The sequence below is a fragment of the Vipera berus genome (assembly GCF_964194415.1).
Source record: "Vipera berus genome assembly, chromosome: 1".
Lineage (NCBI taxonomy): Eukaryota > Metazoa > Chordata > Lepidosauria > Squamata > Viperidae > Vipera > Vipera berus.
The window spans coordinates 359,804,335-359,831,367 of NC_138202.1; the positions used below are offsets into that span (position 1 = coordinate 359,804,335).

At 51.0% G+C, this 27,033-nt stretch overlaps 2 protein-coding genes across 10 annotated transcripts in view; one reads left to right on the forward strand and one right to left on the reverse strand.

Annotated features, from left to right (window-relative positions):
• Nucleotides 1-649: 649 nt before the first annotated feature.
• TIMM22 (translocase of inner mitochondrial membrane 22) overlaps nt 650-27,033 on the forward strand; it is a 42,851-nt gene continuing 16,467 nt past the window's right edge. For 3 of the 7 annotated variants that reach the window (XR_014027818.1, XR_014027819.1, XR_014027821.1), the window contains exons 1-4: nt 650-955; nt 4,499-4,695; nt 11,761-11,833; nt 13,650-13,865. Coding sequence is in view for 3 of the 7 variants with exons in the window: in XM_081338467.1 (XP_081194593.1) it covers nt 709-955; nt 4,499-4,695; nt 11,761-11,833; nt 13,650-13,726 (594 nt within the window). In the remaining 4 variants the exon portion in view is untranslated. Of the gene's footprint in view, nt 956-4,498; nt 4,696-11,760; nt 11,834-13,649; nt 14,843-27,033 lie in introns of those variants that run through there. The other 4 variants (XM_081338468.1, XM_081338466.1, XR_014027820.1 and 1 more) reach the window with 3 other exon arrangements.
• The window catches only part of ABR (ABR activator of RhoGEF and GTPase), a 182,490-nt gene continuing 176,094 nt past the window's right edge, over nt 20,638-27,033 (reverse strand). For all 3 annotated transcript variants that reach the window (XM_081337907.1, XM_081337905.1, XM_081337906.1), the window contains 2 exons: nt 26,225-26,372; nt 20,638-24,215 (listed from right to left, as the gene is read on the reverse strand). In XM_081337907.1, coding sequence (XP_081194033.1) covers nt 24,126-24,215; nt 26,225-26,372 — 238 coding nt within the window. In that variant the 3' untranslated portion in view covers nt 20,638-24,125. The remainder of the gene's footprint in view (nt 24,216-26,224; nt 26,373-27,033) is intronic.

Here is a 27,033-nt window from a genome sequence, read left to right on the forward strand (position 1 = left end):
TTATGCTTTTGAAATAAGCCTTTTTGGTCTGGAACATCCTTTGCAAAACACCGTGGCATTCCGGAGGTGCTCTACAAATAAGAATAAAAGATGCAGCTGTGCAGCGATTTAAGATGTGCAAGCGAACGCCACTTCCCAAATGGACTCTTGCATTAACTACATGCACGGATGCTATAAATAGAAACATTTTTTTTTTTTGCAGAATGCATCATCCACCACAATTATTGTCTACAATTATCCTTAAGCAACCAGGGAAAAATCCCCACCCCGCTGCCTCTTTCACCTTCCAGCAAACCCCCCCCCCCCACACACACTTCTTACCTGGAGCCTCCCTCACCTGTCCTTTTAAAGATGCTCAGTCCTTCTGCAATTCTTCCCTTTGCAACGGCTCCGGTAGGGGGCCACCTCGCGCAGGTGAAAGACGCCCGAGCCCTCTAAAAACTACACGTCCCATCGGTCCATGGAGCGCGAATTCGGGCACCGGCCTTTGAAGGCACGCCGGGAATAGTAGTCCGGCTGAAAAGAAGGCTCGGGATTGGGTAAGAGGCGCGCTTGCGTACTCGAACCCAAATGAATTTTTTTTTTACTCACTGGACTAAATTTCCCATGAAGCTCCGCGGCTTTTCCCCCCATTGGGAAAGCCGGGGAGAGCGGCGAACGGCATGACGGGAGCTGTAGGCCTCGCCTTCTGAGGCGAGAATAGCGACAATGGCGGCGGCCTTCCCCAAAGCCCCGAAGAAACCCGAGGAAGCCGGCAAGGCCACGGAGGCGGCCTTGCCGCTGCAGTACAGCCTCCTGCTGGATTATCTGGTGGGCGAAAAGCGAGGCCCGAGGCCGGATTTCCCGCCGGGCGCCCTGGGGGGCTTCCCGGCGCCCGTCAAGAGCCCCGAGCAGAAGATGGTCGAGCGCGCCATGGAGAGCTGCGCCTTCAAGGCGGCGCTGGCCTGTGTTGGCGGTGGGTGTTTTTCTGAGGGGGCCCTGAAGGCCGACTTTTCACCCCTCTGCCTCGCGAGGACTACAACGTCCCTCACCCACCGCCCCTGCGATATTCCAGCGGGCTGCTAGATGGCGGCAGAGATCTGCGGTTCTTTCTTGCCCCGCCCCCTGGCGGCCGTGGCGAGAATTGCAGTTCTAGTGTGCCAAGTCCCCTATCGGGGGCCTCAGGAGCGGGTGGGGAGGATGGGAGATGTAGTTAGCTAGAAAACGTGTTTTCAGTTGTTTTGTTTTCCTTCCTTAATTCAAGGGTCTTCACACTGGGCCACTTTTAAGACTTGTGGACTTCAACTCCCAGAATTCCTCACCCAGGCGCGGACCCCAGAGAGAACTGACCCCTGATCTCCATCTGCTGGATCTCCAGGGGATTTTTATCCACGCTTTAACACAGGGGGCCTCAACCTTGGCAACTTTAAGGCTTGTGGACTTCAATTCCCAGAATTCCTCAGCCAGCGTTGTGGACTTCAACTCCCAGAATTCCTCAGCCAGCAAAACTGGCTGAGGAATTCTGGGAGTTGAAGTCCACAAGTCTTAAAAGTGACCAAGGTTGAGGACACCTGCTTTAACAGAAGCGTCTGCCAATATTTGATTCCTTTTTTATTATTATTCTTCAGCCTTCATTTTTTAAAGCCTTTCTGACCTTCACCTCCATCTTTTACATTCCCGGGCAGGATTTCTTGTTACTTCCTGTCTCTGCTTTTGAAATCTTCTTTGGGTGCATTCTGGGAGTTGAAGTCCACAAGTCTTAAAGTTGCCAAGGCTGTGGACCCCTGCTATAATTTAACTATTGGGCACCCTTCTCAAATCTATCTCTCTCTTTTTATTGAATATTATAAAATTTAGCGACTGTCCTCTACTGACCCTTTTTTAGTGTTGTAAATAACTCAAGACAGGGAACACGCACAACGCTGCTTCATCCTCTTGCTTTTCTCACAACAACCCCCCTGTGAGGTGGGCTGGGCTGAAAGAGACAGGGGGATTGGCCCAAAATAATCGCCCGGCCGCCCTGTTTAGGGTGACTCGCTCCCTCCTTAAACAGGAGGTGAGAGAGGAGCCCTCGCAGGGGCGGGCCGAGGGGTTTAGTCATCATCTGACGGACAAAATCGCTCAGATCCGGGCCGGTTTGGACTCTAACTGGGCAGAGTCTGACGTGGAGGAATCGGACGGTCTTGAGCATGTTATCTGGACTGAGTTCGATCCTGTTTCCCCTGATGATGTGGACAGGATTATGGGGAGGCTGAGTTCCACCACCTGTTTATTGGACCCGTGTCCCTCTTGGTTGATTTATGCGGCTCGGGAGGGGACACGAAGCTGGTTCCAGGCAGTAATATCTGCCTCTCTGAGTGAGGGTGTCTTCCCCGCCGCTTTGAAGGAAGCAGTGGTGAGACCCCTTCTCAAGAATCCTGCCCTGGACCCAGAGATTTTAAACAACTATCGTCCGGTCTCCAACCTTCGCTTTTGGGCGAAGGTTGTTGAGAGCGTGGTGGCGCATCAGCTTCCTCTGTTCCTGGAGGAAACTGATTATCTGGATCCGTACCAATCGGGTTTCAGGCCCGGGTACAGCACAGAGACGGCATTGGTCGCACTGGTGAATGATCTCTGGCGGGCTCGGGACAGGGGTTGCTCCTCTGTCCTAGTCCTATTAGATCTCTCAGCGGCTTTTGATACCATCGACCATGGTATCCTACTGCGGCGTCTCAGGGGGTTGGGAGTTGGTGGCCCTGTCTTGCAGTGGTTCTCCTATCTCCTGGGCCGCTCGCAATCGGTGTTGACGGGAGGGCAGAGGTCCGCCCCGAGGCCTCTCATTTGTGGAGTCCCTCGGGTCGGTTCTCTCTCCCCTCCTGTTCAACATCTATATGAAGCCGCTGGGCGAGATCATTCGTGGTTTCGGGGTGGGGTATCATCAGTACGCTGATGATACCCAACTTTTTTTCTCCAACCCGAACCAACCCAGTGATGCCCTCGCCGTGATGTCCCGTTGCCTGGAGGTGGTCCGGGTCTGGATGGGGAGAAACAGGCTTCGTCTCAATCCTGCCAAGACTTGAGTGGTTGTGCCTACCGGCATCTCGGACTAACCAGTCTATTCCACCTTTAACGATGGGGGGTGAGGTGTTACCCCCCGTTGATAGGGCTCGCAACCTGGGCGTCCTCCTAGATTCACGGCTCAGTTTTGAAGACCATATAGGAGCTGTGACCAGGGGGACCTTTGCCCAGGTTCGCCTGGTGCGCCAGTTGCGGCCCTACCTGGACCGAGATGCCCTGCGCACAATCACTCATGTGCTCGTGACCTCCCGATTGGACTACTGCAACGCTCTCTACATGGGGCTGCCCTTGGGGACCACCCAGAGGCTTCAACTGGTGCAGAATGCAGCCGCGCGGGTTGTGATGGGGGTTTCCCGTTACTCCCATGTAACACCTCTACTCTGCGAGCTGCATTGGCTTCCGGTTGCCCTCCGGGTGAGATTCAAGGTGCTGGTGATGACCTATAAAGCCCTACATGGCGAGGGTCCGGGTTATCTGAGGGGACACCTGCTGCCGGCATCAAGCTCCCTTCGTCCTGTGCGTTCCCACAGGGAGGGTCTTCTCAGGGTACCGCCGATAAAAGATTGCCGGCGGACAATACCCAGGGGGAGGGCCTTCTCTGTGGGTGCGCCTGCCCTTTGGGATCAGCTGCCTGTAGAGCTTCGGACTGCCCCTGACCTTCGCTCATTCCGCCGGGACCTGAAGACCTGGCTCTTTGAGCTCTCTGGCCTGGTCTGAGAATATTAATTGGGATTTTAATTGTATTTTAACTGGGGTTTTATTTCAAGGTCAATATAATCTTTTTAATTGATTTTAAGTTTTGTAATTTGTTGTACTGTTTTTAAAAACCTTGTGAACCGCCCTGAGTCCTACGGGAGAAGGGCGGTATATAAATTGAATGAATGAATGAATGAATGAATGAATGAATAAAATTACTCAGCCAGCCTTTATGCATAAGGTGGAACTAGAACTCACCCTCTCCTGGTGATTGACCCAAAGGTTTTCATGGCTAAGGCAGGATCCCAGATGATTGGCCCAAAGTCGCCCATCTGGCTTTCATGCCTAAGGTGGGACTAGAACTCACCGTCTCCTGGTGATTGGCTTGAAGTCACCCAGCTGGTTTTCATACCTAAGGCAGGAGTAGAATTCACTATCTCCAAGCAAAATGGGTGAAGCCAGATTCACTTAATGACCAAATGATTCCCTTAACAACTGCAGGGATTCACTTAGCTATGACAAGAAAGGCCTTTAACAGCGGCAAAAGTCGCTGAACAACTGTCTTGCTTAGCAACAGAAACGTTGCGCTCAAATTGTGCTCGTAAGTGAAGGACTGGACATGACAACCTTGTACAGCGGAAGTAGCACGAGAGCAAGCCTTTTCACACACACACACCCTTTTGCAGGACTCTCCAGAGAGGCGTCCATCATTTTGATGACGGGCAAGGTGTCCTTGACTGACTGCTTTGTGATTCTGATCTGCCAGGCTTCGTGCTGGGGGGTGCCTTTGGCGTGTTCACCGCTGGCATCGACACCAACGTGGGATTTGACCCTAAGGATCCGTACCGCACGCCGACAGCCAGAGAGGTCTTGAAAGATATGGGGCAACGGGGCATGTCGTACGCCAAAAACTTTGCCATCGTGGGCGCCATGTTCTCCTGCACTGAGTGCCTGGTGGAATCTGTGAGTAACTTCCTTGTTTTGATCTTGATCGATAAAATGGCTAAATCGTACGATGAGCGGTTGAGGGGAAGGAAGCTAGTCTAGTCCACGGGTTGGCAACCCATGGCTCTGGAGCCGCACGTGGCTCTTTCAGCCTTCCGTGGCTCCCAGTCATCCTCCACACTTGCGCTTCTCTCTCTCTCTCTCTCTCTCTCTCTCTCTCTCTCTCTCTCTCTCTCTCTCTCTCTCTCTCTCTTTGTGTGTGTTTGTGTGTAAAAAAAAGAGTGGCCTCAGGCTGTTCTCTGACAAGCAGGGCTCCTGCCTTTGCTGCGTCTCCACAGGAAGCAGCAGAAAGCAGCAGCTCTCTTTCTCTCTCACACACACACACACACAAACACACTCACACTCTCACACCTAGTGTTGGAAGAGGATTGGCAGACGAAGGGTAGGAGAGCCAGCCCAATAAGAATGTGTGTCAGCTTGTCGGAGAACAGCGTGAAGCCAGCTTGCCAGAGGTGGGGAGAGAGAGGGAGGGAGAAGAAAAAAAGAGAGAGAGAGAGAGAGAAGTCGTGCACACCAGCCTCTTTCTTTTTAATTAAACTCTTCAAAAAAAAGCTTCCCCCCCTCGCGCGGGTTCCAAGTGGCTCTTTGAGTGTTTAAGGTTGCCGACCCCTGGTCTAGCCTATCAAAAGAAAAGGATTGTGGGGGACATAATGGCAATCGGCGCTGAAGCCAAATACTTTGGCCACCAAATGAGAAGACTCACTGGGGAAGACCCCGATGTTGGGAAAGATGGAAGGCAAGACGAGGAGGGGACGACAGAGGAGGAGAGTGTCATCAACACAATGAACGTGAATTTGGGCAAACTCCGGGAGACGGTAGAAGACCGGGGGGGGCGGGCCCTGGCGTACTGTGCTCCATAGGGTTGCGAAGAGTCAGGCACAACTTACTGACTGAACGACGAGAAAGATAGCAGTCTCCCAGGATTTTATCTTTACCTCTCTTTATCTTTATCTTTTTTAGACTGATATACCGCCCTTCTCCCGTAGGACTCAAGGCGGTTCACAAGGTTTTTAAAATAACAATACAACTATTACAAAAATTAAGAACAGTTAAAATGATTACATTTAGACCTTGAATAAATATAAAACTCCAATTAAAATCCAATTAAAACCCCAACTAATACTCTCAGTCCAGGCCAGAAAGCTCAAAGAGCCAAGTCTTCAGGTCCTGGCGGAATGACCGAAGGTCGGGGGCAGTCCTAAGCTCCACGGGCAGCTGGTTCCACAGGGCAGGCGCACCCATAGAGAAGGCCCTCCCCCTGGGTGTTATCCGCCGGCAGTCTTTTACCGGCGGTACCCTGAGAAGACCCTCCCTGTGGGAGCGCACAGGACGAAGGGAGCTTGATGCCGGCAGCAGGTGCTCCCTCAGATAACCCGGACCCTCGCCATTTAGGGCTTTATAGGTCATCACCAGGGGCTGTCACAGAGAATTATCCTCCAAAGCACCAGAGAGCAGGACAAGAAGCAGTGTGACATGATAGCAGTGTTCCAGTATTTGAGGGGCTGCCACAAAGAAGAGGGTGGGGGGGGGGGTCAAACTATTCTCCAAAGCAGATGAAAGCTGGACAAGAAGCAACGGATGGAAACTAATCCAGGAGAGAAGCAACCTGGAATTCAGGAGAAGATTCCTGACAGTGCCACCAGAAATCGTGGGCGCTGGAGGTTTTCGACCATCTATTTGTCTGAGATGCTATAGGTTCTCCTGCTTGAACGGGGGGTGGGGCGGGGGGGGGGCTGGCTGGACTAGGAGACCTCTAAGGTCCCCTCCAGCTCTGTTCTATTCTCATTAAAGAGAGATTCTCACCTGACTTTGAGAACAATTAAATCAGCGGAACAGCTTCTCTGCTGGAGTTGTGGCTGCTGCACTGGTGGTTTTCAGGAATAGACTGGACAAAATCTCCTACCTTGAGCAGGGGGGGGGGGCTCAACTAGACCTCCTAAACAGCAAAAAAAAAGACCAGGTCTTATTTTAATATTTTGCTCCAAAAGACACCTTAGGGCTTGTTTTCCGGTTGGAGCTTATATTCGGGGAAATAGGGTACTAAATGTGTCTGTCTGCCTGAAGGTCTTAACTGGGGCTTATTTTTGGGGGGAGGGGAGGGCTTATATTACCAGCACCTTGAAAAAATCGTGCTAAGCTAGGGCTTATTTTTCGGTTGGCTGTTATTTGGGGGGAAACCACGGGGTGATCTTGTTTTGATTCCCTTAAAAACGGAGGAGGAAGTGGTGGGGGGGCAGTTTCCGTCCTTCCGTGTCCTTGTAACCGGAGCTGCCCACATCCTGTTTTTAGGGCTCTTCTCTAGCACCATCTGATTTTCGTTTGAGCTTAGAAGATAGGGAGGATCCGTAGCGCATTAATGTTTTTTTTTGAATAATAAGAAACCTACATGCGGTTTCTGAGAGGGATTTAAGCAAATGCAGGCGTTAAAATATCACTTACTCGGGAACTGTGGGCTTCAAAGAGCATCTCAGTCACCAGCCATGTAAAAGTTCAGACTCTTGGGACACTGAGGCAGGTGTAGTCAGCGGTGCCCAAGATCCCATAACTGAAGCCTCGTCGTCCATTTCCCCGCCCCCCCCCCCCCCCGATTGTTTCTATATTATTAGCGTAAACTTGAATGAATGAACCTTTATTGTCAAAGTACAACCATGTATACATTGAGATTGGCTGAGCCTCCCTTCGTGGCCCCCCCCACAACTCACAGTGACAACAAACCCTCCATCTTATTACACCATGTGAGCTAATTGCACAACGCACCGGCCTCGCAAATCAATCATACATAAAATTATAAAGTTATTTCCTGTTCAAGAGCCTGACAGCCCATGGATAAAAGCTGTTTTTCACCCTGTTGGTGCGGCTGGCTATACTCCTGTATCTCCTACTCGACGGTAGGAGAGTAAAGAGATACCGACCAGGGTGTGAGTCGTCCTTGAGAATTTTCCTTCCAAGGCAGCGGGTCCTGGCGAGGTCATCCAGTGGTGTCAGGGGACAGCCCACGATGTCTTGTGGTGTGCTCACCACCCTCCGTAATACTTTCCTATCCGTGGCTGTCAGACCAGCATACCAAACCACGATACCATACGAGAGGACGCTCTCTATAGTAGACCGGTAAAAGAGGGTCATTAGCCATTGTTCTACCCTGTTCTTCCGCAATGCAACCGGAATTGCAGGAGACAACAGTCTCTTGGAAAGTAAATAGGAAGAGGGCACGGTTGGACCCTCTCGAGTCGCCTCAAACAGCGAGACGGGCATCACATACCTTTTAATAAATAAATATAAATACACAGAGTAGGTCTAATACGAGGGCAATTCAGAAATAAACCTCTGTTTGGGTTATCAATGACAGACCCTCGCAGATACAGAACATTTATTATACGTGTTAGAAAACTACGACGTCACATTGCCATTCGAGATAATACGCCATTCAAGTTGAGGCACTTGTCAGAGCGTTTACACAGTAAAGGTAAAGGTAAAGGTTCCCCCGCACATGCGTGCTACTCGTTTCCAACTCTAGGGGCCGGTGCTCATCTCCGTTTCAAAGCCGAAGAGCCGGCGCTTGTCCGAGGATGTCTCCGTGGTCATGTGGCCGGCATGACTAGACGCCAAAGGCGCACGGAACGCTGTTACCTTCCCACCGGAGTGGTCCCTATTTTTCTACTTGCATTTCTACGTGCTTTCGAACTGCTAGGTGGGCAGAAGCTGGGACGAGTAACAGGCGCTGACTCTGCTACGCGGCACTCGGGATTCGACCCGCCAAACTGCCGACCTGATCGACAAGCTCAGCGTCCTAACCCACTGAGCCACCGCGTCTTTCACAGTGGCGGGATTCAAATAGGCGAACAACCGGTTCTCTGTGGGGATGCGGCATCCGGAAGTCCACTCTGGGCCTGGGCAACAAAAAAAATTGGCTACCGGTTCTGCCGAAGTGGTGCAAACCGGGTGAATCCCACCCCTGGTCTTACAAGATTTGAAATTCCTTAGTAGTAGTCGCTCAGTGCCAAATCTGGGCGTGTGTGTGTGTGTGTGTGTGTGTGTGTGTGTGTGTGAGATGTAAAACATCCAGATGGAAGCACTTCAAAAGTTCTCGGGGGCGTCTAGTGGTGTGCAGGCCTTGGTGGAGCAGTGGGCTAATGCCTCCTTAAGTAACACTAGCTGCCTGCAATTAGTGCAGGTTCGAGTCCCACCAGGCTCAAGGTTGACTTAGCCTTCCATCCTTCCCAGGTAGGTAAAATGAGGACCCAGATTGTTGGGGGCAATAAGCTGACTTTGTAACAATGCCGCTTGGGGTGTGTGTGAAATCCCTAATAAGCAGGCATATACATAGAATGAAGGCTATTGCTAAGCACATTGATTTGTGCTTCTTAGATTGTAAGCCGCCCTGAGTCTTCGGAGAAGGGCGGGATATAAATGGGATTAAAAAAAAAAGTTATCGTGAACCAACACCACACCGGATGTGGTGCCGTAGAAAATCCCGCCAAATGTGAAGACGCCAAAGGAGGACAGCTGGTGAAGTTCATGGAGCCTGGTTCGGCCATCAGTTCAAAGGTCTGCTGGGAAACATTACGAAAACTCAGACGAGGCATCCATAACAAGCGTCGGGGGCCTGCTGACTTCCGCTGTGGCGTTGGTTCACGACAATGCTCACCTGCACACCGCTAGACGCACCCAAGAACTTTGGAAGCAGTTCCGTCAGGATGTTTTTGATCGCATACACACAAACACACACACACACACACACACATCCTGTAGCCCAGATTTAGCGGTGACTACTAAGCGATTTCAAACCTTGTAAGACGTTTACAAGGCCTTCGTAAGGCCACACTTGGAATACGGCATCCAGTTTTGGTCACCACAATGTAAAAAAGATGTTGAGACTCTAGAAAGAGTGCAGAGGAAAGCAACAAAGATGATCAGGGGGATGGAGGCTAAAACATATAGGGAACGGTTGCTGGAATTGGGTATGTCTGGTTTAATGAAGAGAAGGACGAGGGGGGACATGATAGCAGTCTTCCAGTATCTCAAGGGCTGCCCCAAAGAAGACGGAGTCAAGCTATTCTCCAAAGCCCCTGAAGGCAGGACAAGAAGCGACGGATGGAAACTAATCTAGGAGAGAAGCAACCTAGAACTAAGGAGAAATTTCCTGACGGTGAGGTCAATTAATCTGTGGAACTCCTTGCCTCCAGAAGCTGTGAATGCTCCAACACTGGAAGTTTTTAGGAAGAGGCTGGACAGCCATTTGTCTGAAATGGTATAGGGTTTCCTGCCTGAGCAAGGGGTTGGACTAGATGACCTCCAAGGTCCCTTCTAACTTTATTATTAGTATTATTAGGACAAGTGCCTCAGTTTGAATGGCGATCGTGTCGAAAAGTCAGGTCACATAGTTTTCTAATGTGTATAATAAATGTTCTGCCTCTCTCATGGATAACCAAATCGCCGTCATCGTTACGCAGATAGTTGGTTTAGTCTGGGAAACTTCCGTTTGTAGACTATAGGTAGGCCTCATGACCACAGTTAAGCCCCAAATTTCCGTTCCTAAGCGAGACGCCTGTTAAGTGAGTTCCCTTCCCCACACCCCATTTTACAACCTTTCATGCCACGGTCTTTAAGTGAATCACTGCAGTCGTTAGGTTAGTAGCTCGGTTGTTAAGTGAATCCGGCTTCCCCCCCCGCTGACTTTGCTTGTCGGAAGGTCGCGAAAGGGGATGACGTGAACCCCCCCCCCCGGGATCCTGCGACCGTCACAAATACGAGTCGTTTGCCAAGCCTGTTTGAATTTTGATGGCGTGACCCTGGGGGGTGCTGCAAAGTTCGTACGTGTGAAAAACGGTCCTTTTTTCAGTGTCGCTTTGAATGGTCACTAAATGAATGGTGGTTAAGTTGAGGATGACCTGTATTTCATAGATCTCTCTTGGTTCTTTGGGCCTGAGATATTCCGGTTATGAGAGAAGCCCTTCGCAGCCATTTTGCTAAGCAATGCAATTTGCATTATTATTACAAGCGTCTATGGGGGTCCTTCCGTATGCCAACCCCTTGCGACGATCTCCTCTGCCACTCAGAAATCCACACCCGTTTCTCCAGTTCTACTCCTCGCCTCCCCTGCATCTCCACGGGAAGGGCTATGGCCTCTGGAGAAGCCTCAGAGCTGTGGCGAGAAATACGCTGGATAAGTAAAATAAACACCAGAAAGAGGAGAAAGCAGCCTTGCTTTTTAGAAGAATGGAATGGAATGGAATAGGATGAGAATGAATTAGAATTAGGAATGAATAGAAATAGGAATAGAATAGAATAGAATTTGAAATAGAATAGCATAGCATAGCATAGCATAGCATAGAATAGAATTTGGAATGGAATAGAATAGAATAGAATAAAAAGAATAGAATAGAATAGAATTTGAAATAGAATAGAGTAGAATGGAATAAGAATAGAATATAGAATAGAATAGAATTTGAAATAGAATTTGAAATACAATAGAGTAGAGTAGAATGGAATAAGAATGGAATGGAATAATAGAAAATAGAATAGAATAGAATAGAATAGAATAGAATAGAATAGAATAGAATAGAATAGAATAGAATAGAATAGAATAGAATAGAATAGAATATAGAATAGAATAGAATATAGAATAGGAATGAGAATGAGAATGAGAATAGAATAGACTAGAATTATGAATGAACCGAATAGAATAGAATGAGTTGGAAGGTCATCTAGTCCAACCCCCTGCTCAGGCAGGAAACCCTGTTACCATTTCAGACACACGGCTGTCCAGTCTCTTCTTAGAAACTTCCAGTGTTGGAGCATTCAGAAGTTCTGGAGGCAGGTTGATCATCATCATCATCATCATCTTGGAAGGGACCTTGGAGGTCATCTAGTCCAACCCCCTGCTCAGGCAGGGAACCCTATTACCATTCCGGACCCACGGCTGTCCAGTCTCTCCTTAAAAACCTCCAGCGTTGGAAGGAGATGCTCCGCAGCGCGGTCCCCCGCGCACGGTGGGCCCTGACAGCCTCTTTCTTACTTCCCTAGTACCGAGGCAAATCCGACTGGAAGAACAGCGTCACCAGCGGATGCATCACTGGCGGGGCCATCGGCTTCAGAGGTGAGCGCTAACCCTTCCAGCCGTTGGAGAAGCTCCCGGAGCGTGTTTCTTTTCCCCCAACCCCCCCGATGGGATTGGGGCCCAGGCGTTCCTGTAGGAGGAAGCCGTGCTTGGCGCGCCACCGCGGCTGCTGCTGGCTGAAGCCGAGGCCTCGGCTCGCCAGCAGGCGGGCAGCGTGCCACGCTTTCTGGGATCCGCAGCTCGCCCGTCTCCCGAGGATGCCAAGGTGGAAGGAAGTTTGAACATTCAGCAGGGTTCAAACGGGGCGAGTGCCTGCTTGGCAGGGGAAACCTTGATGGTTATTTCATTCTTTCCTTTTTTTACGATCCCAAGCTCTTAACGTTCCCTAATGTTACTCTCTGAGCCAGCTCTTTATGTATGAACTGGATTGATTTAAAAAAAAAAATTGGGGGTTGGGGTGGGGTGGGGGCTATATCTCTGGAGGTTCTCGAATCATCCCGGCCACGGTGGTCCCAAAGGTGCTTTTCCAAAAGGCAAGTGGATTTTCTCGAATGTTTTTTTTTTCTTTTCCTCCTGGGAAAACGTTCCGCTTCTGGGGCTCTGCTAAACCGAACCGGCTTGAAATGAAAGAAGCTTCCTGGATGAGAAGTGGAATGTTTTTAGGAAGAAGGAAGCCCAATTGGCTTTTGGAAAAGCTCCCTTCGGGTTTTGGCGGGAGAGCAACGGCAGCGTTTGAGTCTGTTCCTTCTTCAGAGCTGCTGCTAACACTTCTGCTGGGGCTTCTAGGTTGTGGGTGAACCGAGAAATAAAGCAAGCGTAAACCAGGATGGTCTGTGATGCATGAATCTAGCCCAGTTATTTCTCAACCTTGGCAAGTTGAAGACATGTCGACTTCAACTCCCAGAATTCTCCAGGGAACATGCTTTAACAGGGGTGGACTTCAGCTCCCAGAATCCCCTAGCCAGCATACTTTAAAATGGGCGGGCTTCAGTTCCCAGAATTCCCCAGCCAGCATGCTTTAAGAGGCGTGTACTTCCACTCTCAGAATGCCCCAGCCAGCCTTCTTTAAGATGGGTGGACTTCAATTCCCAGAATGCCCCAGCCAGTCTGCTTTAAGAGGGGCGGACTTCCACTCCCAGAATTCCCCAGCCAGCCTGCTTTAAGAGGGGCGGGCTTCAATTCCCAGAATTCCCCAGCCAGGGTGCTTTAAGAGGGGCGGACTTCCACTCCCAGAATCCCCCAGCCAGTCTGCTTTAAGAGGGGCGGACTTCCACTCCCAGAATTCCCCAGCCAGCCTGCTTTAAGAGGGGCGGGCTTCAATTCCCAGAATTCCCCAGCCAGGGTGCTTTAAGAGGGGCGGACTTCCACTCCCAGAATCCCCCAGCCAGCAAGCGGCCTTTCGGCCTTTCATGAGGCCTAGAAACCTGGTTCTGTCCCTGAGCCTGGTGTCCCAGGTATGGGATAGAGCCCATTTCTGGGTTACGTGAATGATTGGTTAGACAGTGCCTGGCTGCTATGTCTTATTTTCATTTAACGTGTATTTTACTGTAAGCAGCCTAGAGTCTTGTAAAGATGAGACGGCTGGCTATACACAAGTAGTCCTCAACTTACGACCATAATTGAGCCCAGAGTTACGCTTGTAACGCAACACTTGCGTGAGTGGGGCCCCGAGCGCCCGCGACACGCACCAACCAGCCACTCACGCGGCCCGGTTGCGAAACAGGCCACGGAGCGGTAGTGGGCCGCGGCTCACAGGTTGGGGACCCTAGCCCTGTCGCAAGTTGAGGACTACCTGCCAGTGGAAGACACGAGCCATCAACCAATGTCTGATCGGCTTCTCCTCGTTTCCTTGCAGCTGGCCTCAAAGCGGGGGTCCTCGGCTGCGGGGGCTTTGCCGCCTTCTCCGCAGTGATTGACTACTACTTACGCTAGCAGCTGGGGCCCACCAGCCAGGACATTCCGATCTCGGCGGCGGAGGGACAGCGGGCTCAGTGGGCGTCTCGAGCCCCCCCCACTGAGGTGGGGTTTTCTGCGCGTTAACCCAGCCGGTGAAAATCCCAAACCTGCCACGGTAGGAGAACGACGGAGGAAGACACACACACACACACACACCGCCTCGGTCAGCTCATTCTGGAAACTGAGCAGCTGGGATAATTTATATTTTATCGCCCTTCCCTGACCAAAGAGAATCTTTTAAGTTCTGCCGGTGTTTGGATTGGGAAGAACACAAAACGCTGGGTTGTTGTTTCACCCTCCCCCCCACGGTCAAGTGGTAACCTGCGAATAAAACGGGGACAGTTTTTCCAATTTTCAGAGGTTGTGGGGTTGTAATTGTTCAGCAGCTTGCGGCTGAAACTCAGCTGGGGGGAACTCTTGATGGCGTCGGCCGATCTACAGCCTCCAGAATTAAGTCCTCAAGTTACGACAGTCGAACCCAACGTCTTTCTGTCGCTAAGCATTTTACGACCTTTCCGTTGGACCCCTTTTACAACCTTTCCTGCCACGGTTGTTAAGGGAAGCACTGCCGTGGTTAAGTTAGCAGCACGATTGTTAAGTGAACCCCCACCCCCCACCCCGCACCCCTTGGCTTTTTTTTTGCGAGAAGGTCACAGAAGGGAATCACGTCAACCTGGGACGCCGGGACCATCGTAGATATGGATCCGTTGCCAAGCCTCTTGACTTTTGACCCTGGGGATGCTACAGCGGTCGTTAAGTGTGGAAGCCGATCAGAAATCACTTTTTCTCAGCGCCCGTCGTTAACTTCAAATAGTCCCTAAACAAATGTAATCTTTGCAGCAAAGGCTGTTTTTGACGGATGCCCTAAAGAAGTCCGTGAAAAAGTCCTGCCATTTCGGACAAAACGGGGTTGTCCAGTCTCTTCTTGAGAACCTCCAGTGATGGAGCGCCCACGATTTCTGGTGGCCAGCTGTTCCACTGGTTAATTGTCCTCCCTGTTAGGAAGTTTCTCCTTCATTCCAGCTTGCTTCTCTCCTGGATTAGTTTCCCTCCATTGCTTCGTGTCCTGCCCTCTATGGAGTACTATGGAGAATTGACAGACCGCCCCCCTTCTCTCCGTGAGACCCCCCAAGCAGAATAGAATGGAGCTGGAAGGGACCTTGGAGGTCTTCTAGTCCAGCCCCCTTCTCGAGCAGGAGACCCTCTACCATCTCAGACAGGTGACTGTCCAGCCTCTTCTTAAAAATCTCCAGTGATGGAGCGCCCACGATTTCTGGTGACCAGCTGTTCCACTGGTGAATTGTCCTCACTGTTCAGGAAGTTTCTCCTTAATTCCAGGTTGCTTCTTTCCTTGACCAGTTTCCAACCACTGTTTCTCGTCCTTCCCTCCGGTGCTTTGGAGAATAAGCTGACCCCCCCCTCTTCTTTGGGGCAGCCCCTCAAATACTGGAAGACTGCTATCGTGTCCCCCCTAATCCTTCTTTTCTCTAGACTGGCGGTTCCTAATTCCGTTCTTTGTATGTTTTAGCCTTCGATCCCTTAACTAGTGACATCATCAGTGTCCGTATGTCGAGGACTAGCTTAAGAGTGCTTGAGTTTGTTGACCCCTTTCTATCGGGCAGTCCTTCAAATACTGGAATCCTGCTATAGTATTCTTTAGGGATTGTTGTATTAAGATACCGCTATATTATATAAAAAAAGATAAAGGGTAAAGGTTCCCCCGCACATGCGTGCTAGTCGTTTCCGACTCTAGGGGCCGGTGCTCATCTCCGTTTCAAAGCCGAAGAGCCAGCGCTTGTCCGAGGACGTCTCTGTGGTCATGTGGCCGGCATGACTAGACGCCAAAGGCGCACGGAACGCTGTTACCTTCCCACCGTTGTGGTCCCTATTTTTCTACTTGCATTTTTACGTGCTTTCGAACTGCTAGGTTGGCAGAAGCTGGGACGAGTAACAGGCGCTCACTCTGTTACGCGGCACTCGGGATTCGACCCGCCAAACTGCCGACCTTCTGATCGACAAGCTCAGCGTCCTAACCCACTGAGTCACCGCACATGCTAAATACCGCTACAGCATTCTTTAGGGATTCTGCCTCAAAAGATCTAGAAGGGGATCCAGTGGGGGTCTTCCAGCATGGTTAACAGAGCTGGAAGGGACCACGGAGGTCTTCTAGTCCAGCCCCCTACTCAAGCAAGAGACCCCCAGGGGTAGGCAACCTCGGCTCTTTTATGACACGTGGACTTCAACTCCCAGAATTCCTGAGCCAGCCATGCTGAGGGGAAAGGGAGAGGTTTTCATACTGAGCCATGCTGGCTCAGGAATTCTGGGAGTTGAAGTCCACCAGTCATAAAAGAGCCAAGGTGGCCTACCCCTGGCCTAGGCCTAGGCCACTTTATGACTTGTGGACTTCAACTCCCAGAATTCCTGAGCCAGCCATGCTGAGGAGAATGGAGAGGTTGCCATGCTGAGCCATGCTGGCCCAGGAATTCTGGGAGTTGAAGTCTATGAGTCATTAAAGGAACCATAGTTGCCCCATGCTGGCTCAGGAATTCTGGGAGCTGAAGTCCACGAGTCATAAAAGAGCCAAGGTTGCCTACCACTGCCCTAGACCAGACATGTCAAACACAAGGCCCGGGGGCCGGATCCGGCCCGTGAAGTGGTTTCATGGGGCCCCCGAAGCCATCCTGGAAACAGTGAGGGAACGGCCCCCACTGCCTTAGCCCTGGCCCAGAGACCCTCCTCCTGCCAGAGACCCTCAGATCTGTCCCACTCCTGCCCAGGCCCCCATAGGCACCCTTGATGCGAACGATGTAGAGCTGGCCATGCCTATCCAGTAGGCCATACGCACTCTAGCCACGCCCACCCAGTAGGCCACGCCCACCCTGGCCATACCCACCCGGCCCCCCGAGGGCAACCACAGTGCTGATGTGGCCCTCAATGAAATTGAGTTTGACACCCCTGCCCTAGACCATTCCAGGCAGGTGGTTGTCCAGTCTCTTGAAAACCCCCAGTGATGGAGCACCCGCAACATCTGGTGGCAAGCTGTTCCACTGGTCAATTGTTCTCCCCGTCAGGAAGTTTCTCCTTAATCCCAGGTTGCTTGCTTCCTGGAATTTTGAACCGGAAGTTTCTTTTTCTTAATCCCATCTTCTAGTAATAACTCCTGCTAGTTTAGAGTGGACTCATTTGACCCGGGCTTTGAGCAGACCCGCATGTCGGAATATCTCCTGGAAAAGGGGTGGTGGGGGCGGAGGAAGCGATTGGTTTTTCTGCCAACTCTGGGAAAGGCGGGCAGGTTGAAACGAGGGGAATGGCACACCCCTAAAATCTGTCTCTCTCTCCCCCCCCCCCGTTATGCAACTGCATTATATAATGCTTTTACATAAGCCACACATGGAGCGGGCAGGGTGTGTGTGTGTGTGTGTGTGTGTTAAAAATCACAACACGACACCCTTTCAGGAAAACGGTGTGCCCTGCCTGCAGAGGGGAGGAGTGGCAGAAAGGAGTCTTTTTGGCGGCTTAAAATAGATGTGGGGACAGACCAGGGTCACCTTGTGGCTTGTTTTTCCTTCTGTCAGAAGACGGAGTCAGCAGAGGAAGGATAGGACAGCACTGGAGAAGCGGGGAAGGCCATCCGTGTTCACCGACACCGGCTACGTGGGCACGGTCACAAAACAGGTCGTCCGTGATTAAAACGATCCGTCCAATGACTTTCAACGTTTGCAACAGCACTAAAAGAAGTGACTTCTGACCGTTTTTCACACTTAACAACCGTTGCCATATTCCTACGGTCCAGGGATCAAAATTCAGACGCTTGGCAACTGACTCGTATTTATGACAGTCGCAGTGCTCCTTCCCCCCCCCCCCGGGTCACGCAATCCCCTTTTCTGACCTCCTGACCAGCAAAGTCAACAGGGAGGCCAGATTCACTGCAGTCGTTAACTAACTTAACAATTGCAGCGATTCACTTAACGACAGCGAAGGAAAGGTCGTCCAACGGGGCAAAACTCACTTGACAAATTTCACAGTTAGCGACGCGGAAACTTGGCCTCAGTGGTGGCCGTAAGATGCGCGATCCCCTTTTGCTGCCTTCCGACGAGCAAAGTCGGCGGGGGAAGCCGGATTCACTTAACGACGGCGTTACTCACTGCAACCACCGCAGCGATTGGCAAGGTGAAGGCAAGGTGGCAAAGTGGGGCAAAACTCAACCAATTTCTCGCTTAGCGAGATCAATTTTGGGCTGAAGAAATAGGGCGCAACTCACGTAATTGCTCTCTCACTTAGCAACGGAATCTGGGGCTCAAGATTTGTAGTCGTAAGCCGAGGACTCCGTGTCGGATTGTTCACGTGTGAATGGTGCCCGTACTGGGCGTGCAGCTGTGGCACGAGCAGGTGGCAGCTGTGGCCTTTGCACAGCTTTATCTGATGTGCAGTTCCGCCCGTCCCTTAACTGGGAAATCTTTCCCACAGTATATCCCGGTCACCTGATGGCTTGACTACTACAATGCACCCTACATGGGGGCTGCCCTGGAAAACCACCCAGGAAGCTTCAACTGGTCCAGCATACAAATGGCACAAGAAGGGACGAGGATGCATCCCTTAGGACAGAGCTTTTCAACCTTTTCACCCACTGTGCCACTTTTAGGATGTGGCAACATCCCAGTACCACCAGTCGCCTAGCAAGGGGTCAAAAACTTGATGACCAAAAAAAAAAAAGGAAAAAAGTGATGAAGTACAGGCAGTCCTCGACTTACAACAGTTCGCTTAGTGACTGTTCGAAGTTACAATGGCCCTGAACAAAATGCCCCCCAGGCCACAGCCGAGCGACACCTGCCTGCCTGGCGGCGCTCTTCCTCCTGTCCGAGGTTTTCATGGTTGTGAGCATTTCTGTTGAGGATTGGCAGCGGGGGTGGGGTGGGGGTTCTTTGGTTTTTATTCCCCCCCCCCCCGTCTGCTGGGTGGTTGCAGCAGGTTTTGGTCCCTTCACATGACCCTGGGACACTCTGACCGTCATAAATAGGAATCGGTTGCCAAGCATCTGAAGGTAAGTCACAAGACCCTGGAGATGCTGCAACATTCCGGCTGATCGGCGCTTCTTCTGGGCTCAGAAGCACCAGGATCGGTGCCAAGTTCCAGCTGGATCCTGGCGCTTCCGCTGAGCCCTGACAGCCCTGCAGCTCCAGCCGTCTCTCGCTCGGGCTTGTGCGGTGCTGCCACCGGTTCAGCGCATTCCCCTCCCCTGCTACCACTTTCCTAGGATGGACGCGTACCACCTGCCAGGTACCAATGTACCACAGGTGGTACCCGTGCCACTGCTTGAAAAGCCCTGCCTTAGAGCAGGGGTCTTCCAACTTGGCCCTTTTATGACTTGTGGACTTCAACTCCCAGAATTCCTCAGCCAGGCACGCTGGCAGAGGAATTCTGGGAGTTGAAGTCCACAAGCCATAAAAGGACCAAGTTGGAAGACCCCTGTCTTAGGGTCATGTGATCCAAATTCGGATGCTTGGCAACTGGTTCATATTTACGACGGTCACCGTGTCCCGGGGTCACCTTGACCCCCTTTTGCGACCTTCTCACAAAAGGGAAGCCAGATCACGCGAGTAACTTAACAACTGCAGTACTTCCTCTCTTAACCACTGTGGCAAAAAAAAGATGGTCACACGGGGCAAAATTTACTGAACTGTCTTGCTCAGCAAGGGAAAGTTTGGGCCGTTAAGTCGAGGACTGCTTGTATCTTGGGTTTGGCTCCTGACACCCAGCCAGTTTACAGACCCAAACCAGCCGTGCGAACCTGACAGCAGGACCACAAAAACCGCCTTCCTGCCTTTCCATGGCAACCACCCTCATTATTATAATTGCCAAGTTGCCTAATTAAGCTCTCGTGTTGGTTTTCATCTATTATGACCCTCGGAGGGTGGATTGGGCCCCCCGGGAGGACAGGAGGGTCACGGATTCAGCTTCTACAGGCCAAGCTGAACACAGGTAGTCCTCGGCTTAACGACTGCCACGCGGCCCGAAACGTCTGCCGTTAAGTGAGACAGCGGTTAACTGAGCTTTGCCCCCGTTTACGACCATTCTTGCCACAGTCGTGAAGCGACTTGCTGTGGTTGACAAGTCAGCCACCCGGTTGTTGAGTGAATCCGGCGTCCCCATTGACTTTGCTTGTCGTAAAGTGGTCTCAAAAGGGGGATCGCCTGACACACACACACACACACACACACCGGGACGCTGCGACCGTCATAAACACGAGTCAGTTGCAAGCCTCTGAATTCTGATCATGCGAACCACGGGGAAGCTGCAATAGTCGTTAAGGGTGAAAAACGGTCATTAAATCACTTTTTTCAGTGTTCAGTTGTAACTTTGAACGGTCATTAAACGAACTGTTGTAAGTTGAGGACTACCTGTGCAAAACTGGTCTGGTTTTGGCTTGGACATTCCAGCGATCAGGATTGCCCTTGCGATGCTTGAATAAGTGCAGGTGGTCCTCGACGTACAACCGTTCGCTTAGCAACCATTTGAAAGCGTCCAATGAAGGGTTTGCAGCATCCCCCACAATCAAACCTACAAACGGTACAGGGTTTCCTGCCTGAGCAGGGGGTTGGACTAGATGACCTCCAAGGTCCCTTCCGACTCAACAAATGTTTCGCTCAGCGACAGAAACGGGCTCAATTGTGGTCGTAACTGGACCACAACTAGCTGTGTTCACACAGCCTGTCGGATTTGTGTTAACCTTGGCAGTCTTTGTGTTCCTTTACATGTGGTGTGAGCCCATCCCTGTCGGTGTGTTTGTCGCGCAGAAGCTTCCTAACCGGTGCGAACCCAAGTAAGCTTAAGCAGCCGAAGTCGTTGCGGTTGCGAGATGTGAGTCCAAAACAACAGCGCACCCCAAGTCATGTTTGCGAACCTACGGCCTCTGCCTTTATGAACATCTTTTAATCTTTTTAGACATAGTTTTTTTGTGTTTTTTTTCCATCCATTGAAGTTTGTCATCTACAGGGGAAAAAACCCAAACCTGCAACAGAACACAACCACGCACACACGCACGCACACCTTGCAAATACACGTACGCACAAAACACGTCTGTGTGTTTGTGTCTATATTTCTAATTCCAATGTCGCACCCGAGTTTCTCCAGTTGTAGCTACCGGACACCCGAGTTTCTTCTCCCTCCTTCCCACTTTTATCTGAAGAAGCAAAAAAAAAAAAAAAAAAAGGAGAGTTGTGTAAAACAACACAACAAGGAAGGGGAAATGCCTTAGGTCTTCTTCACGGGGGGCGGTTCTGTCTACAAAAGGGGCTTTCTAGTCAAAGAGCTAAATGCCGTGGAGGCGTGAGAAATACAGATTGTCTCCAACTTCACAACCGCCCCTTTAGTGACGGTTCGGAGTTACAACAGCATTGGGGGGGCGGTCCTCACACTTAACGACGGTGACACCATCCCTGTTTAGGCAACAGGCACGTGCTTAACAACGGTTGCAGCATCCGGGATATCATAACGATTCTCCCCCCCTTTGTGACCTTTCCCGGCTGGCTTCTGATTCGCTTAACGACTGCAGCGCTCTGCTTAGCAACCGTGGCGCGAAAAAAAAGGGTCGCATTTTGCAGTGCAATCCAACTTCAAGTAAATCAAGGTATATTTGGTCCCTGAACACGGTTGACCCGTTGCCTTCCTGTCAACGCTGCTAACATCGGGCGTCCTTTGACACGTCCCCTTGTGAGGGCAGAAGTGGCCTATAATGTGCGGGACGGATGTGGGGATACCTTTTTTGGTTGCGGGGAGGGTAGCTGGCAAGAAAATGTGGGTGCCGGGGTGGGAGGGGGGGGTCAGCTGGGCACCCCAAGGAAAAAAGGACATCCGGGGTCTTGACTGAAAAGCAGCTTTCTGCTTCTTGGTCGAAAAGAAAATTTAAAAGCCCAGATAACTCTCCCATCGCGCAGCGCACCGTTACTGTCTTATTTCAGGTAGTCCTCGACTTAACAACGGTTCACTTAGTGACCGTTCAAAGCTTCAATGGCACCGGGGGAAAAAAGTGATGGACCGTTTTTCACACTGGGGTGTTTCCCCCCACGGCCTCACGATTGAAATTCAAACGCTTGGCAACCGACTCCTATTTAGGACGGTCGCGGTGTCCCGTGTTTGTGTGTGTGTTTGTGTGTGTGAGAGACCTGATTCCCCTTTTGCGACCTTCCAACAAGCAAAGTCAATGGGGGGGGGGGCGTGAAGCCAGCTCCACTTAAGGACCGGCTGACCCAATTTCATAACGGCGGCGGTTCGCCCAACGACCTGTGGTGAGAAAGGTGGCAATACGGGGCACAACTCGCCTCACGACACCTACGTCTCGCTAAGCAACAGAACTGCTGGGCTCAGTCGAGGCCGTTAAAAGTCGAGGACTACCTGTGTTTCTTTACCGACAAAATTTATACGGACTGCCCGGTTGACGCCCACAGAGGATTCCGTACGGCTTGCAAATTTTTTTTTAAAAAAATAAATAAAATAAAATTATACTAAGGCGTTGCTCAGCTCCTGTCCCCCGTCCCTGGTCTTGCGAACCGAACAAATGGATGTGCAGTGAGAGAGGGAGGAGGAGAAAGGCGGCTCCTAAGTCACCCAGCCAAATAGTCCTGAATTTCAGTTGCCCCCCCCATAAATCCTGTTTTTATTATTACTATTATTGAGATGAATTCCTCACTAAATATCGTCTAGAGCAGGGGTAGGCAACCTCGGCTCTTTTATGACTCATGGACTTCAACTCCCAGAATTCCTGAGTCAGCTATGCTGACTCAGGAATTCTGGGATTTGGAGTCCATGAGTCATAAAAGAGCCGAGGTTGCCTACCCCTGGTCTAGAGGGAACGTCGGATTTGGATGCGCGCTTTTTCTTCCACGTGTACACACACACACACACACACACACACACACACACACACACACACACAGAGCATGTCTAAGGCTAGCAAGGCAAGCCACTGCCTCTTCATTCTGCTACCCTAAGAGTACCTTACAGGATGAGCTTCGGGGGCTAAGCATGGATCGATCCTCAGCTGCGCCATGCCCAGCTACAAAGCCGATGGATAAGAACTGCAGGGCGAAGCGCGCACACACACACACACACACACACACATGCCCCACACAAAATTAAACAATAACCTGGGATAGGAACCAGAGCCAGGCTAGGCCTGCTTGAGACCACCACTCGACACCTTGCAGCTTGCCTTGTTGGAGGAAAGAGAGCGCTAGGTCCAGCCTCTGGATCCCCCAGGCAAGACAATAGAGGGAAGGAGAAGAGACGAGAGAAGAAGGGAAGGAAGGAAGGAAGAAGGGGAACAGAACTGAGAGAAGAAGAGAGGGAAGGAAAAGAAGATGGAAAAAGAAGGAAAGAAGGAAAAGGAGAAGGGAAGAAGGAGAACAACAGGGAGAAGGAAAAGAAGAGATAAGGAGAAAGGAAGAAAGGAGAAGCGAAGGAGGAGAATTGAAGGAGAAGAGAAAAAAGGGGACAAGGAGAAGGAAAAGAGAAGAACGGACGAGGGAGAAAAGAAAGACAGGAAGATAAGTAGAAGAGGGGAAAAGGGGAGAAGGAGAAAGGAAGAGGGAGAAGAGAAGGAAGAAAGGAGAAGCGAAGGAGGAGAACGGAAGAAGGAGAAGAGAAAAAAGGGGACAAGGAGAAGGAAAAGAAGGGAAGAAGAACGGACGAGGGAGAAAGAAAAGAGAAAAAGACGGGAAGACAAGAAGTGGAAAAGGGGAGAAGGAGAACGGACAGACAGAAAAGGAAGAGGGAAAAGGAATAGAAGAGGGGAAAAGGGGAGAAGGAGAATGGAAGAGGGAGAAGGAGAAGAAGAAGAGGAGAACAGAAGTGTGCTGGAGAAGCAAAAAATCAAAGCTGAAGTACCACTCATGCAACAACCAACAACCAACGGCAGAGCAGAAAGAATAAAAGCCTTGAGGCAGAACCGCAAGGGAGAAACAGGAGAGACTCGGCTGCTCTCGCGCTCTGTGCAACCCGGAAGATGACAGCTTTCTGGAAAAGCACGGACCTCCGCTCAAGGCCGGGCCCCGACCCTTTGTCCGTGGCTCGCTTCCTCTCTGAGACTCAAAGGACCGTCCGTCCGAACGACTCGGGCCCGTGTCGAAGTGCAGAAGGTGGGCTGCTGTGCAGAAAAAAGAGCTGGACTCGTCGGAGTGGAGGAGGAGGGCTAGGAAAAAAAAGACGTATACAAAAACAGTCTGGGGGGGAGGGCTGTGCAGGCTGAGTTTGCCCCCGAAGCGCCCCCGAAGCCCCTCCGCGGGGTCAGCGTCCAGAAGCCGCTTCTGCCCGGGGCGCCCACTTTCTCCCCCCACGCTTAGAAAAACGGGGATGGTGATCGCGGCCGCGGAACTGCCCGCTACACATCCGTGGACAAGTAGACTGCATTGTGTTTCAGCTCGGCGAAGGAGATGGGCGAGTGTTGCAAATAGTACAGCAGGACTTGAACCTGGGAGCGGGGAAAAAACAACAACAATGCCACAACGTGAGACAAAAACGAGGGATTCACAACGTCACTGTGCCCCAGACCCGTTCAAGTGACGCCAATGGGGAGGAATTCACAAGAGAAACCCAAGATTTCCCTCAGTGACAGAGCAGAGCGGAGAGGGATGCTTCAAAGCCCACTTCTAGAAAAGCTTAAAATACAAGAGAGTAGAACTGGAAGGGGACCTTAGGGGTCATCTAATCCAGCCCCTTGCTCAAGCAGAACATACTATTTCAGACAAGTGACTGTCTCTAGCCTCTTCTTAAAAACCTCCAGTGATTGAGTACCCACAATTTCTGGTGGCCAGCTGTTCCAGTGGTTGATTGTCCTCACTGTCAGGAAGTTTCTCCTTAATTCCAGGTTGCTTCTCTCTTTGATCAGTTTCCAACCGCTGTTTCTCCTCCTTCCCTCTGATGCTTTGGAGAATCCAACACTAGAGGTTTTTAAGAAGAGACTGGACACCCAGGGTGTTTGTCTGAAATGGTTTAGGGTTTGTTGCTTGAACAGGGGGTTGGGCTAGAAGACCTCCAAGGTCCCTCCCGGCTCTGTGATTCTGTTATTTTAACCCTCTTCTTCCTGGTTAGCTACTGTACATCACAGGAATCTTTCCCTAATTTCAACAGTTTCTTCGGCCGGGCACATAAGGGTAGTCGTCATCTTAGTTATTTGTTTAGTGACCGTTCAAAGTTACAACGGCACTGGAAAAAAAAACTTAGGACCAATTTTCACACCTATGACAGTTGCAGATCCTCAGTCCTACGATCACAATTTGGGCGCTTGCCAACTGGCTCGCGATTTTTGCCCCATTTTACAACCTTTCTCGCCGCAGTTGTTAAGTGAATCACTGCAGTTGTTAAGTGAAGAGCACAGTCGTTGAGCGAATCCGGCGTCCCCCATGGGCTCTGCTTGTCTGAAGGTCGCCAAAGAGGATCACTATGGGCCAATCACCCGGAGAGGGTGAGTTCTAGTCCCGCCTTAGGCATAACTGGCTGGGTGACTATGGGCCAATCACCCGGAGAGGGTGAGTTCTAGTCCTGCCTTAGGCATGAAAGCAGCTGGGTGACTTTGGGCCAATCACCAGGGGACTGTGAGTTCTAGTTCCGCCTTAGGCATAACTGGCTGGGTGACTATGGGCCAATCACCCGGAGAGGGTGAGTTCTAGTTCCACCTTAGGCATGAAAGCCAGCTGGGTGACTATGGGTCAATCACCAGGAGACGGTGAGTTCTAGTCCCGCCTTAGGCATAACTGGCTGGGTGACTATGGGCCAATCACCCGGAGAGGGTGAGTTCTAGTCCCGCCTTAGGCATGAAAGCAGCTGGGTGACTTTGGGCCAATCACCAGGGGACTCTGAGTTCTAGTTCCGCCTTAGGCATAACTGGCTGGGTGACTATGGGCCAATCACCCGGAGAGGGTGAGTTCTAGTTCCACCTTAGGCATGAAAGCCAGCTGGGTGACTATGGGTCAATCACCAGGAGACTAGCCCCACCTTAGGCATAACGGGCTGAGTGACTTTGGGCTAATCACCCGGAGAGGGTGAGTTCTAGTCCCGCCATAGGCATGAAAGCCAGCTGGAAGACTTTGGGCCAGTCACCAGGAGACTGTGAGTTCTAGTCCCACCTTAGGCATGAAAACTAGCTGCATGATTGGGCAAGTCAGCCCAGCCCACCTCACAGGATTGTTGTGGGAGCAATAGAAGAATGGAGATGTGTTGGCTATGTTCACGCCTTGAGTTATTTCTAAAAATAATAAAGGTGGGATAGACATCAAAATAAAACAATAAAAGAACAATACATTAAATTACGGTCATCTCTCCTGACTCTTTCCTTTTACATGCAAAGAGCAAACGCCCGCTTGACAAGGCAGATAAAAACTGCCTCACTTACCCCCAGCAGCTGTGGAGATCTTCTCCACCCTACCCCATCCCACCCCACTGTGCTGGTCAACTCTGCAGGGTTCTCGTCCCGCTGGTTACCTGCGCCATCACATCGTGGGACCAGATGTCGGAGGCCAGTGTGACGTGCCCTTTGCTCTCCGCTTCCGAGGGTCTCAACAACGTCGGGCCGAAGACGGTGGCCAGATTGTATAGCGACATTTTGTTGACAGGCTCCTTCTCGGCAACCCTGCGGCGACGAGATGAGAGGGTTTCAGAAGCCCGGCAGAATCGGGTGCCAACATGGCGGAACACCCAGTCAAGCCCCCCGATGGAAAGGAAGGATTTTCCCATGTTTTCCAACCCTTGTCCTCCCTTCCCTGCTGTTCCCCACCCCAGAAAAATGGCACCACTTGGATTGCAATCCTACAGGTAGTCCTCGGACTCACGACCACAGTCAAGCCCGAATGTTCCGTTGCTAAGCAAGGCAGTCGTTAAGGGAGTTTTGCCCCATTTATTATCTTTTTATTTTTGCCACGGTTGTTAAGTGAATCATGAGGTCGTGAAGTGAATCTGGCTTCTCCACGGACTTTGCTGGTCACAAGGTCACAAAAGGGGACTCCGGGGAAACTGCGACTGTCGTAAGTACGAGTTAGCTGCCAAGTGTCCAAGTTTTAAACGTGACCGTGGGGATGTTGCAACGGTCAAAAGTGAGAAAAAATGGTTAAAACTCACTTTTTTCCGGTGCCATTGTAACTTTGAATGGTCACTAAATGAATGGTTATAAGTGGAGGACTATCTATATGCCGTGGAAACTTTAAGATCTATGGACTTCAATTCCCAGAATCCCCAGCAGTTCTGTATCCAGCCAGATGGCTTTAAGATGGGTGAGCGTCCTCCCAAAGGCCCAT